A 20,712-nucleotide genomic window follows, 5' to 3' on the forward strand; every position below is an offset into this window, starting at 1 on the left:
GCGACCAGTGTTCTAAGTGTACAGGTAAATAACAGGTTTTGCTATTCAATCCTAATCTGCAGGATGCATTAACACATTTTTAGGAGCACAAGTTAATAGAAACTTAAAAATACGTAAAATATAACAGAACCCGTATCGGTCGTAAGGCAGCGAAACGAACACCAGCAAGATACCAAATACAGGTTATTTAAATGAGCACAACCTGCACCTGAAATGTAAATAATTGAGCAACAGTGTTCCAAGGTGTGAGGATACTACCTAAGCCACTTAAAAAAAAACAGTATTTACAGCGAAACAAAGCTGTCATTTGAACTACTTGCACTCATCAGTTAAAGTGCTAATCTCTTTCCAATCATCAGTACAAGGTTTAAGCGAATAACAAGGGCAGCAGCAGGGCTCTCCTGCAATATATTTGAACTGCTAAAATCATCAGGTATTAGCAGTTATCGAAAAGGCGATATCTCTCAAACGGGATCCATCTGATCAAGATTTTTGGAATTAAAATCTGCCAACATTACTGAAGCACGGAAACCGTTCCTTAAAATCATAAAACCCTGCTGCACTGTTAGTCCTGCACAGAAGACTGTTTTTAAGTGATGCATAGCAAATCCTTTAAAAGGCGCCAATTAGAAATACCTTTAGTGTAAAGACCAAACACGCTTGTGATCGCTGCAGACTACTTTCAATTGGATCCCAGTATTAACACCCAGTCCTTCTGCTCGCTGCAGCGAAGTTATGAGGCGTCAAGCGCTTTTCTTCACTGCTCGTCAGGATGACAGGGCTTCGGGCTGCGAGAATGTTTGGCTTCAGCGGTCCTCTGAGCCCAAACTGTTAATGCATACTACACCACAAAGCAATACGAGCTAGCAACGGATTGAACTAGACATACAGCAATTGAGTTCTGGAGCACAGGTGACCGTACGCTCCTGCTGCACGCGTTTTCCACTTCTCCTTACCTTTTTACTTAGCCGTTCACAATGAGAGCACATTTTAAAGAAACCGAGGGACGCGGTTTCCACGGATTTACTTCCTTTTACTGCGTGCCTCATCCTGTCGTGAAGATCGTGCCTTGAGGTTGTGTTTTGTTCAAGCTTATCACACTGTAATTCCTGGAGGCTGTTCCCTTCAACACAGATATAACCTAACCTGCCTCTGTGCTGCTCCCCAGCAGAATAAACAAGCGTTCTTGGTCTGGGCAAATAAATCGCTCGGCCTACTATGACGTCACACGGCAGCAACCAATGAAGGTTCTTGAGGATACGAAGTAAACAGCCTCTGAACTGCAGTTCATATCTACAGGACGTGACCGGCACCCCCTACAGCCATTCATGACTGAGGCGGCCGCGATGCGTTTGTCCAATCACACATTGCTCCAACGCAATGAAAGGCTGGGGTCTTGTGCGGACTTGGTTAAATCACAGCTCTATCTCCCAAAAGAGAATAAAAATGATAAAAAGTTACAATTTAAAAGGAAGGGACGTGGGTAATGGTACAAGCCCTGGGATCAGACTTTTTAAAATCTTTTATTCGTAATTCTTCTTTACACATAAAACGCCATCAAGTCAATGTGAGCTCACTAAAAAATAGCATCCACAGTACGGATGACAGTGCGCTAAAGAGGTGTTGAGTTAAGGAGAACCACCTCCAATGTTTTCTTGAATTTCATTATACACGCCTTTCAAAACTGTTAACTGCAAAGATAATTTAACTGCGCCACGACGTACGTTAGATAACCAGGGCTACACTGGGAAAAGCATAAAAGTGGTGGTGTTTAACACAAGACACACAGACATAAACAAAACGGGATTTTTATGTAACAGTTCATTAATTAAACAGTATTCTTTGAATAACTATGTAACGTCAGTTTTTATTACGTCGTCAAGTGGTTCCACTGCAGTGACAGGCACATTTGATAGCGGTCATCTTAAAATACCTCGTCAAATTTAACAACCTGCACCAAAATGTAATCTCAAACACACTTAAAAAGATAACTTGGAGCAGAACAGCCCAAAGGGATATAATTTATTGCTTCAACGATGTTTCTATTCTAGAGCTACAACGTGAAAGAAAATATATATTTAGAATAATGTAATTAACAATAAATTAACCTAACTTGTTAACTGTTACGTATTTTGTATATTATGTGTATATATTTCAGTGCACTCAAAATCATACCTTGGCAATTTATGAAGCAGTGTAGCAACATACGATAATGTCAGAATTTCCTTATTTTGGCTATTAATTGGAACAGGGCGGCAGACTCTTGACAGCTGTTATTAGGCAGCAGCTTTAAAAGCTGTAGGCTGGTCTGCCTGACTGCAAAAGGTAATCAAGCCTGAGCCAGGTCGGTACTGGGATGAGAGACCTCTAAGAAAACCCAGGTGGCTGCTTGCAGTGGTGTTGGGGACCAGTAGGAGGCCAGTCTGGTGACTGGGGACACTGTGCTGTAGGAAGTGTCATACTTTGGAATAAGATATTAAACCAAGTTTCTGACTACTTGGCCATTATTGATCTTGTTGCTCTTTTTGGAAGAGCAGGGGTGTTAACCCTGGTGTCCTAGTTACAGTGAGTCAAGTTCAGTTCTGGGTTTATAGACTCTTGCATTCTTGCTTCTTGAACTGCTGTGCAATGGGATCTCTGGCACATCCTGGCTGCTGCACTTCGTTATAGGATAAAGTGAGTGCCATTCTATACATACATGCTTTGGAGTGCAAATCTGTAAATAAATGCAAGTAATTTATTTACATTTAAGCATTTAATAGCTTGTTGGAAACACAAGCTATTAAATAGTTCAAAACATGTTTTGTGTACCCAGCTTTATTGTTGGAACGTGTTGCAAACATAATCAAATCAAGTGTTTGTGACGGTGGTGTAAATGTTAAGGAAAACAAGTTACTAAAGTTTGCATGGATTAAGCCTATGTAATACTGCAGGGAATCCAGCATTCTGCTTCTAGGTATTTTTGGTTGTGCAAGTTCAATAGCACCTGCCAAAGCCTTCTTGTCCACATGCAGGCTTTATTTTCTGCATAGGATCAGCCCCTCTAATTGTCAGAGATCTAAATATCACTATAATATACATTTTTATGTAATGGCCAATATATGATTAATCATAATGATCACATTGTAAGGTACAGCTTATTTCTGTAGTGTTTGGTCAAATAAAAAGATTAATGACTCACAAATTATCAGCATGACTTAATTCATGCATCCGGGTAAAGCCACTGACTGTGATAAGCAACAGTTTTCCTGGTTTGTATGTAGAAAAATGATTATCTCCAGTTCCCAAGAGTAAAACTCACTCTCTGCAGGCTGCTGTATTTTTCTTGGTATTTTAAAGAGCCATAAAAGGAGATTGAAAAGCCACAAAAGATACACAGTGACTTGCCGATTATTCAGACACCTGCACTGTTTTACATTTTTTGCTTGAAAGCTTGCAGTCCGAACACTTGGACATAGAAATTAATATATAACCTACATCACACATTAAAAAATGAAAGAAGTAATTATTATAAATGAAAAACAGACAAATCACTATTGCATAGGTATTCAAAACCTTTTGCTGGGAAAAAGCTAAATCAATTTAGGTTTACAAGATTAGCTTATTAAGCCACACAATTAGTTGAGTAGCCTCTGTCTGTTTCATATGATCTCAGAATAAATACAATTTGATTTTCAGCCATCAAAACCAGGGAGTTTTCAGAACAACCAGTTCAGTCCAGTGTGTCAGATCCAGTTGTATAAAGGAGACGAATTAGGAAGAGATGGGTAGAAAACCATGTCAAAGACTCTTGACTAAATTGTTCAAAGACAATGACTAAATTAGGCTGACCATCCACACTGAGCAGCTGCGCAAGGAGGAAACTGGTTAGGGATACAGTACCACTGTGAGGCCAACCATGACACTGAAAGAGTTACAGACTTTTGTGGCTAAGATGGAAGAAAATGTTCACGAGTCAACAATATACTGAGAACTACACAAAGGAGGCTTGTAAGGAACTGAAAGCAAAGCAGCTCTAATTCTGCACTGGGTCTGCAACAAAACATCTAAGTGATACTGCAAACATGTGGAAAAAGATTTTGTGGTCAGACAAAACAAATCAATAATGAGTGCAGGATATTTGACCTGTTGAATTCCAAGCCTGGTGAAAATTAACAAAGACACACCAGTGAGGCTCACTTATGAAGAAAATAATGCCTCCATTCTGTGGGTGTATTGGAGCAACACCAAGTGGACTAATGAGCAGTGTAGCCAAGTCCTCTTTAGCAATGAATCAAGGGTTTGTATAGACCACCCTGATGGAGGACAATGAGTGTGACACACACTTGCAGAATTGCACTCTAATTGTAATGTACAACAGACCGATCAATTGGGAAATCCAATGTGCTGGTCTGTGTAGGAGTGTCTAGTTGCTGCAGGACTCTACAGGATGTGTATCGAATGATGGAATCCTGACTGCATGGCTTGTATTGATGAAGTCCTGGGACCTCACCTGCTTTCCTTCCTGTAGGCTCATCCTGATGTGACAGCATTCCAACAGGGCAGCATGATCCTCGTGTCGCTGGTGTGACAATGGCTTTCTTGCGAGGTGAGAATGTGTCATGGATGCCCACACTCAGACAGGAGCCCGAATGAACATTTGTTCAGGGAGTAGTGAAGAGACACAAGCTTGTCCAGCCTTTACAAGAGACACTAGTGGAAACATTGTTCTAGGTCAAACTTTCCACTAAAACATTTCAGACCCTATGGCACTTGTAAATTTCAATAAACTGTAGAAAGATGTTGTACATCATAAAACATTTGCTTTCTTTCCACACTTTGGAAACAAGCTTTAATAAGTTAAGAAAACCTCATCACATGTTGAGCACAAGGTAGGAAATATATACAGTGGAAAGAAAATCAATGCTATACTGGTACCAATACCTTTAGTTTAGCTGAACTGTCAGTGAATTTAACTGAAAAATAATTAAAATATGTCAGGAATGACTTTTTCTGGTGTGTTCTAGCTAAATATATGTTGATGTTTTTTAACCATAATAACACATTGAACAGAATAATAGTTATATTATAACTAACGTATTTAGCACATATTACTAGCATCAGTAGCATTTAGTAGCACTAAAACAATCCTTTACAAGAAAAGTGATTTTGGTAAAAATATTTAGCAATAGTGCCCTCCTGTCCCATTAAGTAAAAATCATAAAAGACTCTAGTGGACGAGCAGCAGACCAACGCGTTTTAATACATGGCGTCTTTGTGAAAGACTCTGCCTTCCTGTTTTCATCAGCTAGGCACAGAGCCGGCTCACAACACCCAGATCCCACTGCCTTCTGGTGCTGGGTTATGTAAATGTGCAAATGCAAATATTCAAAGGTCGATTTAAGGCACTTGTTGTCTCATACATATTAATAACTTGGTAATTTACTTGATTTTTTTACTCAAAATGTGGAGGTTTTGTATTGGGAATAAATCTTTCTTTGTGCACTCATGTTTATCAGCACTGTACAGGATTGACGGATTTGTCCATTTGGATCTCTAGAAAGTATCCTCCTTGAATGGCACATGGAATGGTGAATGCTGGGAGGTCAAGCAGCTGAGTGCACATCACCCTAATGTGCTCCCAGCAGCCACTTCTCACTTTTCAAACCATTACCATTAGGACACCTGGTAGTGCATCCTCACCAGTGTATCAGCACAGCAAGACAGGAGCGAGACATTAAACATTATCAGTCAGAGCACAAATACAATCACCTGGGCTTGAAACAGGAGAACTGGTGACAGAAGAGTCCAAAGATATCCGGCAAACTATGGTTTGCAGCGCTGTAGACCTTATCATATCCAAATCACTCATCCACATCAAAATAATCTCACTGCCCAGCGATATATGGACATCTTGTACTCAGTCTTCCTTCCACTGTAGCCTGGCAGATACAGATAGCTCATTTCGCAGCTCGCCCCCCACAGCACCAGGGTTAGACAGGAATTCCTTCTTACACACAATGTTCCAGTTAAGCAGCTGGACTGGCCTTCCAGATCGCCCAATATAAACCCAACAGAATATGTGTGGAAAGAGCTGAGTCATTGTGTTCCATAGCCACATCCTCAGAAACACAGGGCAACAGAGTTGTAGCAAGATTATTGAACAAGTTGCGAGTTGTCTATACCAGTTGATGTTTCCGACTTCAGCCGTGTGTCAAGACACCCGTTACTAGGCATTATTGAGTGACATCTACTACGTCACAATCAATCCATTATGTTCTATGGATTTGCTGCATTTTTAATTTTTAATCATATTTAGGTCTATTTACAGTATACTGGTCATTTAATACACCGGTTTGTATATAGTGTGCGTGACTGTACTTACAGTATATTTATAATGGTTTCTTGAATGTAGGCCTGCCAGCTTGTTTAAAGTCCTATTCTGAACAACAGTGTTTATGCAGAAAGCAAACTTGTCAATTTGCTGAAATGAAGGACATGATCTGTTTTTTTCCCTCTACGAAGCCCAGGTTTTGTGTTACATAGGCATGTGCCATTGAAAAGCAATAAAAACACTGGTTTCAAAGTGACATTTTTGGTTTCTAGGTACAGCTTTAATATTCAGTGATAAAAGAGCAAGTGCAAGGTTGTTTGGTAAGGGAATACAGGCCAGTACATGCAATTCTGTGAAGGAGGAGGAGCGTGGACTATTTTCTGCCCTGCAACAGTGATGAGAAGAATACTTTTTAAAAATATAGGAAGTGTTCCACCACTAATGTACAAACTGTCATATTAATGAGTCACAACTGTAAAAGCAGCAATGCCAGCCGACTATCTGTTGGAATTTAACTTTAACTGTGCCAGCAATAGAAATCTAAAGGGCTCAGGGGAAGCAGACCCCTGCTTAGTAGGACAAGTGAGGTGAACTTTCCTTGACCCAGGTGGGGTTAGAAAGGCTGGACAGGTTACCACTGGGACTGGCACTGAGAACCACCTCAAGAACTCAAGACGGAGATCGTTTCATTTTACCGAGTTTTCTGGTATCCTGATTAATGCAATTCGAATCAAAGCCAAATGGGTTCACATCCGACACAAGTAGCAAAAATCCAGATTAAGGTGGTGCCCGCAGAAACATCCTCACACTAGTACACACCTTCCCTTATGCTTAAATGTGTATCCATCCACGCATAAACACAGAAAAAATGTATTGAAATGTTTCCCATTCTCCCCAGGAAGAGTAGCTGAACAGAACAAACTCCATCTTCTCCAACAGCAGTCTGATCTGCATGTTGACTTCCTTTCCTAACATGAGCTACATCTTTTCGGTCAGATGATCAATAGTCTTCTGGTGCTCCACACTGTGCACAGTAAAGGCATCAGTGTGTCTAATGCTGAGCAAAATTATAATGCATTTGATATTTGTATGCAATAACTAACCATCCACAAAAAAAGAAGACTACTAATGTTGATCTGGAAGCCTACTCTAAGACCAAAATTTAAGGCTTTTTTGTTGCTGTGCTAATGTTCAGCAGTGCACACACAGGCACATGACCGGCCTTCTGTTGGCATTACTGAATCAGCAGGAAAGTGACTTCCTCAGAACTTTTTGTTATCACACTCAAGGACACGTCTATAGCAGGCAATGCAACAACATATTGGAAAAGTAAATTATAACTGTAATTGAAAATCTGTAGCACACACAGGCAAATTTCACATTGAAAGTAAAGAGCAAATCACTGTGCACACAATAATGCCAACTGAAACACAGAGTAGCCCTATACTGGAGGGCAGACTGTGCACTGCTAACAGACTGACAACACCCTTATCACCTTTCTGTCTTCTGGTTGCAGTCCTGCAGCTCCTCCGTTTATCTCAGCCCCGAGTCTCAGCAGTGCTCGGCTGTGGGAACTCTGATACTGTGGAAATAGGAGCAGTGTTTCCAAGTTCATGCAAGTACTCTGTTTAGATATTCGACATGGGAAGGTGTCCATGTCAGAGAGTGAGGCTGGGGCCCAGTGTGGTCTGGGGGTCATGCCAAGCTGTCGTTACTGTAGCTGAGGAACAAGCAATAGATGTATTCCATGCTGAAAAGAGAAGAAAGGAAACACGTTTCGGCAGTGGAACCTTCTTCGGGTGTGAGGGTGGAAGTATCAGACTGGGAGTATCAGAGCCATAATTGCTCTCACACGAAGAAGGTGCCACAGCTGAAATGTTTTGTTTCAGCTGTGTTTCAGATGTTTTGTTTCATCATGGAATAATGTTGCAGTTGCAGCCTATGCATGCTGACGCAGCTACCCACCTGAACTATTACTGTAGTTGTCCTTGACAAAAAAAAATTACCCTTGATTGATAGGCAGCGTTGAGCTGAACCTTATCATTTTATTGCCAGATTCTTTAATCCACATCAAATTACATTTGTACCCATTTATACAGTTGGGCATTTTACTGAGGCACTTGGACTGAAATACTAGGCTCAAATTTTGGCAGCAAGAAACCGCATCACTTTCTTCCAGCACCCCATCTGAAATTTGAACCCACAACTTTCCAGGTCTGACACCAGAGCCCTAACTAGCAATCCACGCTGCAGTCAGGTTTGGAGATTTACATCTAAAATTCCCGAGAAAATGACAGGTTTCACACCATTGCATGAATGCAGTGCATTCTTACTGTGATAAATTTGATTTCTATTCATTTTACATACATCACCTAGTGGGAATATGTAACCCTATCCAAGGGTTAGGAAACAGTGAGAAGTTATCAGGTTTTTGCTCAATGACGTCAAAAATGCAGACTGATGAATACAAACACACTTATGCTGTTCAGTACTCTTTCTCTTCTATGCAGCAGAACGCAGTTTAATCCTTTCATGTATAATCACCACAGACAAAAGGCCTGTTTGTCAGTTGGAGCTGATGCATAAACAGACATCCATGCAATGGAAACGCCCATCATTACCAGCAGCAGAAAAACACATCCACGAGTCAGGAAAATGAAGATTAAGGGTGTTCTTATCACCCACTGCAATGTTGACAGTTCCTTGTTGATAATGCTTTAAAAATACAGACAGGTTCTATAGCATATAACACTGCATATACATCTCATCTTTCCTTGGTTTCTCTTAAAGTTTAGAATTGGGGCAGGATGTAGCACAGTAGTTAGCATTTCTGGGGGAGTTTGCATGCTCCGCTGTTCTTCTGGGTTTCCTCCAGGTGGTCTGTTTTTCTTCCCCACAGTCCAAAGACACGCTGGTACTGTAGGTTAACTGGCTTCTGAAAACTGGTGCTGGTATACATGTGTGCATGTTTGTGCTTACATGTGCCCTGTGATGGACTGGTGTCCCATCCAGGGTCTATCCTTGGTTTACTACTTCATGGGATAGTGAAGTTTAGAATTGTTTCTTGAAACTGTAACAATGGTTATCACAAAATCACAATTTTAATGAACAAGATAAGTCAGATTTCTTACAGTATGTCATGGTATTGAGGGTTTTTATTTTTAATAAAATGTAATTAGATTAACATTCTAGTTCAATGCTTGTCCTATTCTTGTATGATCTTTGTATTTATTTAAAACCATACATCAAGTTTTACCAATAAGAAAAATAATCATTTTAATTCATAGCACATTGTCAGTTTTGTCTTTTGTTGGATTACACAAGTGTTGGAATAAGAAAAGAAAGTGATGAGGTCTCCTGCTTCCTGTCATTAATTCTAGATTCAGCCCTGGACCTGAAAACTGCTGTTTTAATGGTGGTCAGGTACACCAATGTTTAAATAAGCAGATCAAATAAGAATATATATACACGTGGTTGTTCTCATTGTTACTAATTAAAAAAAAACATCTGAAAAGAAAACAAGGTTTTTATTTCCTCATTTAATTGCATTTACAGTTTTGACTGGGAGTATCAAAGCCACAACTTGCAACAGTGACTTCCTCAATACTATATAAAAGTAAGTAATTATGGGTAATGATATACAGTAGGTAGCTACTTCTATAGGCAGAAATAAACTGAGACCAGAAAAGTCAATACAACCGTTACAGTAAATCGGCTGAAAAGAAACAGAGCTCTCAGCTGGGGCGCAGAGAGCAACGTGCAGTAAGAGCCTGTGAAATTGGCAAGAGCTGCAAGCCAGATACTCGCCATTCAGCAAGTTCATTGTCCGAACTGCCCAAACTGCGTAAACAGGGCTGGAGCCATGGTCAGCATTATACAGCAGTACAGCTGCAAGCTATATGGCTCAGCAGACCAAGGAAGGTCCGGTCAGAGCTGGGCCAAAGCTCTATTATTCCCATGTCAAGCAATTATGGAGCAGCAATCCTCATAGGCTCTATTGTCCTTGTCTCACAAAACAATGAGCACTGCGGTAAGCTGCTCAATACCGAGGACCACATCTATTTTTACACCACAGCCTCAGAGCCCTTCACCCATAGAGGAACCAACATGCAACCACATGGCCTAAAATCGGAGAAAGAAATGGTAAATTAGAAACTACTCTGCATATCATCATTAAATCAATGTAGGTGAAAAGAAAGAAGTGTTTATCATGGGAAATGTAATGTTTCGTCACAAAGATGAGAAAATATCACTGGGAACATCAGCAACTGAAACCCAAATAGTGGATACAGTTTTTATCATTAACAATTGCTTTAGTATCAAATATTTCGAGGCACCTATGAAATGGAATGCCTGCATTGACTTAGAGACTCCACCTGGCATGGAAAGTTTTAGGAATCCATAAAGCCTTATATTAACTCACTTAACCCCTTATGAGTATATCATCTGCATTGTCTTCAAGAGGCGTACATGGTAGAAGCATCTGTGATTGTCAATACTGATTGAACTTGCTTTTAAATAATTAAACAATCATACCATACCCAACAAATCATATCATATATTACATTAGCTGAAGTAACAGGTGATGATCAATGGAAAAAGCAAACTGTTGACTATTAGTGAAATAAAACAGGGAATGTTGGCTGCTGATGTAAACTGAATACAGACATCACCCTTAATTACAAGTGTATTAAAAAAAGGTGCTTTTAATTTTCCTTAAATGATAATTATGGTCATTATTCCATCTAAATTATATTCATACATTATACGTATGTGTAATTTGTTGTTTTTGTATTTGGATTAACTGCCATGTGTCAGGATGTTCAGTTTAACAAGTTGTCAATGTCAATTTGCTGCTTACTTAAAGATTCTAGTCTTCTTCCGGAAATGTGTTTTTATCTTAAAAGTCAGAATGAGGCCTTTGTTGCAGCTGGAATCTACACTGATATTAAAAGATTCAAATGCAATTAGTCCAGTGACCTGACTTGTAAACCTAAGGCTATTATATTATCTTTTTTTTTCTTAACTCTGCCAACCAAATTAGGTTTGAAATAACTAACAGAATAAACTATCCATATTTTAGATTGCTAAGTGCTGTAAAACAACGATACAAACAATGATTCACGTTATAGCCTTAACATAAATGTTAGGTAACCCATTACAATTGCAATTCACAATTACACAAACAAAAATGATTGCCACCCTTTTAGATGCATTTGTTAGCAACTAGAGTATATTTTTCTCTGCATCAGTAAACACTTCAATAACTGCAATCAGTAACGGAAAACAACACCCTAAACACAGGGCAATGTGAACTGCACAGTATTTCAGCTACAACGAAGTTCCTCAGCCACACAATTGACAATGGACCAGATCAATCAATGAATCAGCGAAGGAGCTGGCTCTGATAACAGAGTGAAGGGCTGCACGCTGAGTAATTCAGTCTGACACATTGATTGAAATCACAGCACTGTCACCTGGAGGAAGCTTTTTCATGCCTCAGTGAGAAAACTTATAGCAGCTCCATCTTCTGAGAAAAAAAAAAACTCTACCAGCATTACTTTACACATCCATCTAAACTATCTCTTTGTGATAAGTTGTATTTCAGCCTTGGTACCGTCTTTAAATAAACCTTTGTCTGCGATTTTACTCAATCCTAAATAAGGAACTCTTTTTAAATAAAAGAATATTAAATGGGGCTCACAACTCATTGAGCCCAGAGTGACCCATTAAAGTGCACGGCTACATGAAGATGGCGCAAGTGGGAACTATGTAGAAGTGTATTTCAAACCAAGACCCCGGCACTTGTTTATCAAAGGGTTGTACAAGTGTGGAACGAGCCAGCCAGCCATGTTGTTGAAGCCGATACCCGGGCTTCTTTCAAGAAACAGCCGGATGAGATCCTTGGATCAATTACCTACCAAACGAGCTATACGGGCCTCCTCTCATTAGCGACCTTTTTTATGGTCTAGGATCTGCAAGCACACACACACACGCAGGCCTAGTGGTATGATAATTAAAAGCAGAAGCTTTTGACCAAAAGCCCTTCTGGCCCTTTACTGTGTATTAAAGACATTTTGCAACCAGCGTGAAGCTGACAACTTGCCAATGCTAAATTTAGAGAATACAGTGAGAATGAGTGTTTAAGGAAGTTAAGCGCAGAGAGTGGTGATCTCACTTTTTATGAGGCAGGGAGCTGGTTCTGACTGCCTTTGGCAGTGGCGACACCCTGTCTTTGGCAGAAGCTGGTATGAAGAGAGCAGTGTACCAGCTGAGATCTGCTGGCACTGCAGTAGCCAGGGTAATACAGAAGCATTCTATTTGTGGAAGGCTGCCCTTAACTGGTTTAATACAGACCTTCTCCATCTGTGCTGTGCCAGCAGTCAGGTGTGAGGAAAAAGCATTCCTTTTCCGGGCAGATGGCTGGAACACTGGTCTCTAAGAAGCTGAAGGGCAAGCATAGCTGAAGCTGAAGTGTGAACCTGGGCCTAACCACTCCTGATGGTTAATACAAAGTCAACCCCCTAACGATGGACACCTTACATAAGCTACTAAAAAAAAACGTTTCCAACTTAGAAAAAGACAAAAAAGGATTGGTCCCAGGGGATGTTAAATGTGAAAATATGGCACTTTCAGAAGCAGGAGGACTGAATTGAACAAGATAATTACAGATTAAGTAACCTTCATTCTGCTGCGCTCAGACTTGCAACTTGTGCCATCATGACTGTAATGGTATCTTTGGAGATAACCAGCACTTAAAAGGAACACCTTAGCTAATAAACCTTTTATATATCTTAAAGAAAGAAATAACGGCAAAGAATACAAACCTCTTCAGTTTTTCAAAAGGCTTTCTTTACTGAGGATCAATTTCCAGACTGAATTATACAAGGAAAGAACATGCACAGGAGGCACAGGAATTGGTTAAAGCAAAGAAAACGCAGTGTGACGATGAAGAGAAGGACATCAGGGCCTGACACAGAAATCATGACTTGGTCTGCTAAAATCTCTTGACAAGCCAGTGACCAAAACAGACTCTAGACTTGAAACTGTGCCAAAGAGTTCACACATTCTGAAAGTTATCCATGAACACAGATGGCATTTCCAGAATTCTTTACCCTTATTGATAAACTAGCAACAGGACACTCAAAGTCACAATGCGGTGGTACTGGCATGCCCTCGGTCTTGGAAAAGTACCACCACATGCATGCAAATGCAACAGTCCCTTAGGCAGACATAAAGTAAAAAGTAAAGTACTGTATATGCTGTGGCAATTTATAGTTCCAAAAAAGCTGAAGTTCTTCATCTGACTTATTATTCTAAGAACTTAATATTCTTAGAGAAGAGGTTGATGACCAGTGAGATTAATTATTTGGAGTGATAATTGACTCTGTAAAACAAAGATAATAAATCTGGCTGTTCCAACACTGCTGCAAAATGTTCTTTTGACTTATTTTAACAATGTTTTAATAGTATTGACTACTCCTTGCACGAAAAGAGAAATGCCAGTTCAGCACTAGTGAAATATTGATTCGCACTACCAGAAATACCATTAACTGAAGAGAACTGCCTCATACCCTGGCTGAAGAAACTGATTGAACTCATTGAGGGGATATCCTAGTTAAAAAAACAACATTTGACTGGCCTATATCCTCTGCACTTGATTAAGTTCACAGAATGAACCAGACTGTAACGTCCAGACTCTGAAAGATAAGTACATTATGGTGCCGATTTTAGTGCAACAATACTTCATTACAGTACTTCAAAAAGGGAAGCATCTAATTGAAGAAACTATTCAATAGCAAACCACGATGAAAATTTTGTGAATGATGAACACAGGAAAAATAAAGTTTTCATCAACATTTTGTCCTCTAGCTTATTTATAGCCTCCCTTCTTCAAAATTTGTGATGTTGTTTCTGATCATTTTCTGTTGTGTATAAACTTACACATCTTATCAGACTGCTAGATGAGTAACTCTTATAAAATGTCTATAGATTTGCACAGACTACTTGATAAATTTGGGAAAGAAGATGTCATTACCATACATGACCAGTAAAAGAAGAAACGCCCCATCTCTTCTTTCTTGGAAATACCCAGTTCTTTAAAGAAGAATCGCTGGCCAAAACTACCAGATCAATTGCTACTCTTACTCTGATCCTCACAGCCTGGTGTTGAGCTACTGTGCCAATACATACTAAAGAATATATCAATATTCACACCGCACAGAGAAGGATTAAAAAAAAAAAAGCCTTATAGTAATTTGCAGCAGGAGCTGAGCATTGCAGTGCTCCTCAAGGCCAGTGGGTCTTAACATTTACTGTAGCCTGCAACCCTTTGATTCTCAAACCCCCCTTACCACACCCCTTATCAAAAATCATTCAGGTAGTTTGTATTTTTGATGATTTACCTCAGAAAAAAAACTGTCCTGTGTAGCACCCCCAGAAAGGGCACCCCCAGTGGATGTGTGCACCCCAGGTTAAAAATCAGGGGTCTAGGCATTGCAAATAATTTGTGATCTGTTTTTTTTTTTAATGAAAGCATTGTTAATACATGAAGCAGGAACTCTGTTTTGATTTTAAAAAGCTAAACTCTTTCCTTACACCCTAAAAAAAACCTAAAACCACAGAATGTGGGTGTTCGACAAGTCACAGAAGTCTCTTGACATGGCTGTCTCAACCAGCTGAAACTTGACTTTTTAACTTCTGAAACTAAAAAAAACAATGACATAAGCCTAGCAACAGGCTCTAGCCAATCAGAAAGCAGAATAACAGACCAACAGGCCTGCCTTCTTTTTTTTTGTTCAGCTACAGCCTGGACTAGTGTGCTGATAAACTCTTACCTTCATAACAAGTGAAGTAATTCATTTGAACAGTCAATCCACAAAGCGCACTAAAACAAAACCGATTAGGAATATAAACATGTACTGTATAGCGATAGTGTTGGTAGTGATTGTGAGCTTTGTGTTTTTCCCCCTGCTCCTCACAGTCAAGTTTACTTATTTCAGAGAAGGGTAACTAGAGAGGAAATTTACCACATCAATGCTAGGAAAGTTTTTTTTAATCACCATGTGCGAATTTTACTGCTGTTTATTCCTTCTCATCACTTTGCTTCCGAAATACTTCAGACACAAAAACAAATCTTATATGTGCTGTACCCTAGATCGATTTCGATGCCCCAGGAACTGTTGTGAGAAATATGACACCCCTCCCCCAAAACACCAGACATAAACATTATTAATACTTTTAAAAAACTGCACCCCAAACAATAAGACATCACAACACAATCATGGTGTCTTAAACAGCAGTAGCAATAAAAATGAGACATTAAACTTTTATGAAGAGTTTAAATTAATTTCAAAGCTTACAGTGCAAAATAAATAAGCCTAAGAGAGCACAAAGGAATGTGTCTACTAGCTGGTGAGACCTACAAATCATTAATAAACAGTCCTGAAGTAAGGCTGATTTAGCCATCACCATACACAGAATGCAGACGTACTGTACTTTTTCTGCAGAGCAAAAAGAAAAGTGGGATTCTTATGCAGTTCTGTAAATTGCTAAAAAAAATTATAACAATACTTTCTGACCTCAAGAACAAAAGTCAAATTTAGGATGTAGGATACAGGCTTACACCACAGTGTTATGCAATCCATTCTTATTTTTATGAACACAGTGCAAGCCAAATTACCCTTTTTTTCACTGGAGCTTCCTGTAAAAGTAAACCATTGCTAATCCTGCAATGTTTCTTAAGAACATAAGTAAGTCATTATGTCATACAGTAGCATCAATTTCATCAAGTAGATGAAATTCAATCCTTCATGTTCTTTTAATTCCTAGTGTCTGTTGAAATAAGCTGGGCAGCTTGCGCCAGACATTAACCACCCTTTGTGTAAAGAAGTATTATTAAAAGCATGTCCTCCCAACTTACAAATGTATCCCTGTTGCACACTCGGTAATCACCCTGGGTTCACTTTATCAATATCATTCCTAATATTCACCACCTGCAGTGCTTCTCCTAATCCATCCATTTTCTCAGGGGTTCTTCTAATTGAAGGTTGCAAAGCTGGAGCCCATCCTGGGCGCAAGGCAGGGTTCACCCTGGACAGGATGACAGGGCACATACAAACACAAACACAGACAAGCACACATTCACGCCAGGGCCAATTTTCCCAGAAGCCAACTAACCTACCGGCATGCTTTGTGACTGTGGGAGGAAACCAGAGTACCCTGAGGAAACCCACACAAACAAAGTGAGAGCATACAAACTCCACGCAGACAGCACCCCAGGTCTGAAATTGAACCCTGGGCCCCAGTGCTGCGAGGCAGCAATGCTAACCACTGTGTCACAGTACTGCCCACTTCTCAAAACATCCTACTGTATGTTTAAAGCATTTCATGTAAAGGCTTATGGCTTTGCACCCTGTACTAAACTAGCACATTCATAGACTTCCTACTCAACTGAGATAGTGTGATCACACCAAGTGAAAATCACTCACAATAAATTAACACACAGAGACAGAAATATCATTATAAGCTATCTTGGCAGAAATTGCTTTCTCGGTTTTGTTTTGTTAACGCTTCATAACTACAAGGGGATGTCAATATGAACATCCAACATATCAAAGTGCAAAATGGTCTCACAGTTCATGTGTTTTAATTGCATTAAAACTGTGTTATTTCAGACACGACTGGGTTATGAATACAGCCTAGAAATTCACCAGACATTAAACCAGAACAAAATGCTCAGACAGAGAACCCCCTGTATCTTACCTAAAATTAGTGTAAAACATGTACTATAAATAAATACTGTAAAAATATATGTAAATAAGTCAACAACTTTCCCAATTTTACACAAAAAATGGGTGAATTTATGATCTTTTCATCTTTCTCTCATTACACTATAATACAAAAGCATATCAGCAGCTATGTAGGAATTCAGTTATTTTGTAGAATATTTTATGTAATAAAAGCAGTTTATTTCACTTCTTGGCATGAAAACTCCACCTAGCCTGCTGTTCAGTCCACAGAGCACAGTAAAAGAAAAAACAGTTACTAACATGAATAAAAAACATTCAAATATAATGATTCACCGATCAATCAATCTTTTTTACTAATTCATTTTACTTTAAAAAAACAATTAAGAAAAAATCTTAAGAAAGACACCTGCATATGAAAGAAGGTCATTTAGCCCACACGTAACACTAACCATTTTGTCAGCAAACTCCATCACTGTTATCAACTGTTATTATTAAAAAGTTAACTGGTAAAACCTGGACATGCCAAACTGTTTTCTTCTTAAGCTCTGTAATTTGCTGATTTTATTCAATCAATTTTACCAATTATTTTGGTAACTGTTCCAATTACTTTCTTTTTCCAATCAATAGTACATACAGTACTGTAATCCACACACATGAAATCGCTCTAGTTTAAAACTGACCAGTTAGGTACCCAGATTAAAATCCATAAATATTCACAGGCTCTCAACTAAAAAAGGTTTGGCTACAGAGGCATGCTGCTCAGTAGGTAAGGTAAGCAGTAGGTAAGCAGTTCAGATTAATTCATTGACTGACTGGCCGCCAGAACAATCAATCAGCCTGAATCTCTAAACGCGTCAAGACGCTGTACAAGCATACATAAAATACTGTTTGACTGAAAACTGTTTCCTTCTATAATATTCAACATAATAAAACTAACGTGCATACCTGAAGAAGGGATCAACAGCTGAAACATTGTGTTTTTCAGCATGGAATTAACCTTTCCTTGTTCTATAATAAATGTGACGTGCTGTCTACATCCATTCAAACAGCTAAGGCGTAGAACAAGTGTTCGGGCACAAAAGGAAGGCGACTTGCTCTTTTGGTAGTTCAATAGAAAGGACAAATAGGGAGACGAGGCCCAAGAAAACGGAGGTTTCTTTGCAGCCAATTAATACTACTTGTAACTTTTAGGAGCATGTTGGTAACTTGTACGATGCTTTTATCAACTGTGTGCATCTATCTTTCCACAGGTAAGTAAGCCGAAGTGCCAAAGGATGTTGTTAAGAGAGCTTATAGCTGTCCTAACAATGCAGGCAAAACAAAAAAGGCTAACTTCAGGCGTGCAACATGAAACTGCAGAAAACAAGACAAGCAGCAATCAAAGTTCCTGTTGGCTCTTGTATATTGTTTGTGTCCATCTCTTGCTTATCTCCAGGCAGCGAGCACCACCAATGTTGCAAGGCTGGAGAATAAAGGCAGCCGTCTACGTGATCTACTGCAGGACACACTGACAGAGCGCAGTTACACATTACAGCACAAACAGAGATAGAGAGAGTACACAGCAGCTGCTCCTGGCTCACCACAGGCAGGCTAGAAACACAGAGCGCCTCGGAATGAGCAGCCTCCCTTCTGCGCGTTAACAAAACTGCTACCAGAGTGCAATTCTTTTACTTCGTAAAACAGTACTTAGAGTAGTACTGTTTCACTCAGCCATGTGTTATCTTCTAGCTGTTTATTTGACATTATATTATGGATTTGTGCTGTATAATTTGCTTACTTCTTAAGACCACAGACTCTACTCATAGTTAAACAATACCCACAGGGCTGATTTCAACTTGGTTTGTTCCTGTTTTAGATATTTCCCATCATTACTTTTCACAGCACCCCAGTTCTCCGAAAGAGTAAATCCACTCTACCACCGTATTTGCAATAAACAAACTTTTATTCTTCAAATAACAAAATAACAATTTCAGAAAAGACAAAAGGGGAGAAGGCAGCTACTATTCTGCAAAGTCGACAGTTTTCTTGCCAGCTAAAGTTCATACTAATATCGCAGTCCCATATGGGATTATACAGAAGTATTATTAACATCAACTGTAAATGTGCTGGAAATAAGTACACTGAATAGATTATGAGTTTAAAAGAGTTTAGATCTTTGTTTTTTTACTGTATATTGTGGAGACCTGTGATCATATTCAGTCAAAACTCTCTTATGTGTTAACTCAGCTGTGTAGGTATAGGATGTTTTGCACAGTTACAGGTAGCAGGCACAGTACAACAGAACAGACATGGGAAGAAATTCATGTCCAAGATATATAAACAAATGTGTTGTCTTTTGTTCCTATACAGACTGTACAGCACCTACAAGGAAGAACTGAGAACCACATCCATATGAATTTTGAATCTGTATTGTTAAAATAAATGAAACTACCCTTTACCACACATGTAATTAAAACCTACTAAAGAATACATGGAAGACAACAAAGTAGGGGAATAAGAAAAACTCCAAAATATGTTATTAAGTTAACCTAATTACTAACTACAGACAAAGCAAGTGTCAACAAACTCAGTGATATCAGGCTGAACAAAAGCTGTTGCTGCAGTAATGACGTTAACGGTTTTTATGCTTGTCTCCTCATAAGAGCACTGACAAGTCTGATCCAACAGTTTGCAGGTATCATATACAGAAAGACAAACAGTTCTTATTAAAATCAGATTCAAAAGTGGTTTTTCTCTTAATTTTACTGATGGAGAGGAGGGATATAGCCTTTTTTGATACTACTGGGTATTGGAGTGTAAAAATGAAAACTACAAGTCAGGAAACCATGTGAGAACTTCAAAGCAAAGATGTTTTAACAGTTCACGTACTATACGAGGACATACCTGGACTACCTTTGCAATCTGTACAAGCCCCCTGACATTTGTAGAAAGTTTAGCAGCATCTCACTCACATGATAAAGTAACTCTTTCCTGGATGGATGAAACTGGACAAAACCTGAGCAATATCAAGACAAACTTGACCCATTTCGATCAAATGGGAACCCTAGAACACAGTATCATACAAATGTCTTTCACTCCAGGGGCAGTCAGTAAATCAATTGCTTCACTATTGTGTGCTGTTGTTGGGGTCTTGCACATGGGGTACTGTACTGTAAGTCAGAGGAAAATTTAAACACCAAAGTTGGAGCTCAGGACATTAGTAAACAAGACCTCACTTTCATCTAGTATCAGTTGCTGTGAAGAAAAACAACATTATAAAAAACTGTTTTCATTGCACTGTGGGGAGTTCTGTAATATGATTATTCCAGTAATCCCCCCTTTCCTGTATACAAACAGCAATTACTGTTGTCCGCAGCAATTCTTAAATACTGAGAAAAGTGCTTCTAGACAGATGCTTTGGGGCAAAATGAGAATAGTTTTGCAGAAGCAATGCATCTACAAGGTGTATTTACAAGCAATCCAGCAATGTTGTTGAAGCTGATACCTGGTTTCTTTCAGGAATCAGCAGAATGAGATCTTTGAATTGATTAGCTACTACTGTAGCTACCAAACAAGCAAAATGGGCCGAACAGAATCCTTTCATTTGCACGATTCAGAAGAGAAAAATAAAAGATTTCCATGAATGAAAGTGCTTAACAGTTTGAATTC

The 20,712-nt window shown here is 39.2% G+C and overlaps 2 protein-coding genes across 8 annotated transcripts in view; one reads left to right on the forward strand and one right to left on the reverse strand.

Moving 5' to 3' along the window:
* armc2 (armadillo repeat containing 2) overlaps nt 1-20,712 on the forward strand; it is a 110,096-nt gene that overhangs the window by 82,789 nt on the left and 6,595 nt on the right. The gene's annotated exons all lie outside the window — the stretch shown is intronic.
* Nucleotides 1-20,712, reverse strand: part of sesn1 (sestrin 1) — a 76,156-nt gene that overhangs the window by 8,386 nt on the left and 47,058 nt on the right. The window contains exon 1 of one of the 7 annotated variants that reach the window (XM_088625784.1): nt 957-1,183. The exons of 4 other annotated variants lie outside the window; for them this stretch is intronic. In XM_088625784.1, the coding sequence (XP_088481910.1) occupies nt 957-1,049 (93 nt within the window). In that variant the 5' untranslated portion in view covers nt 1,050-1,183. Of the gene's footprint in view, nt 1-956; nt 1,184-20,712 lie in introns of those variants that run through there. 2 more of the 7 variants (XM_088625785.1, XM_088625786.1) reach the window with 2 other exon arrangements.

This window comes from Lepisosteus platostomus, chromosome 3 (assembly GCF_059453375.1).
Source record: "Lepisosteus platostomus isolate fLepPlt1 chromosome 3, fLepPlt1.hap1, whole genome shotgun sequence".
Classification (NCBI taxonomy): domain Eukaryota; kingdom Metazoa; phylum Chordata; class Actinopteri; order Semionotiformes; family Lepisosteidae; genus Lepisosteus; species Lepisosteus platostomus.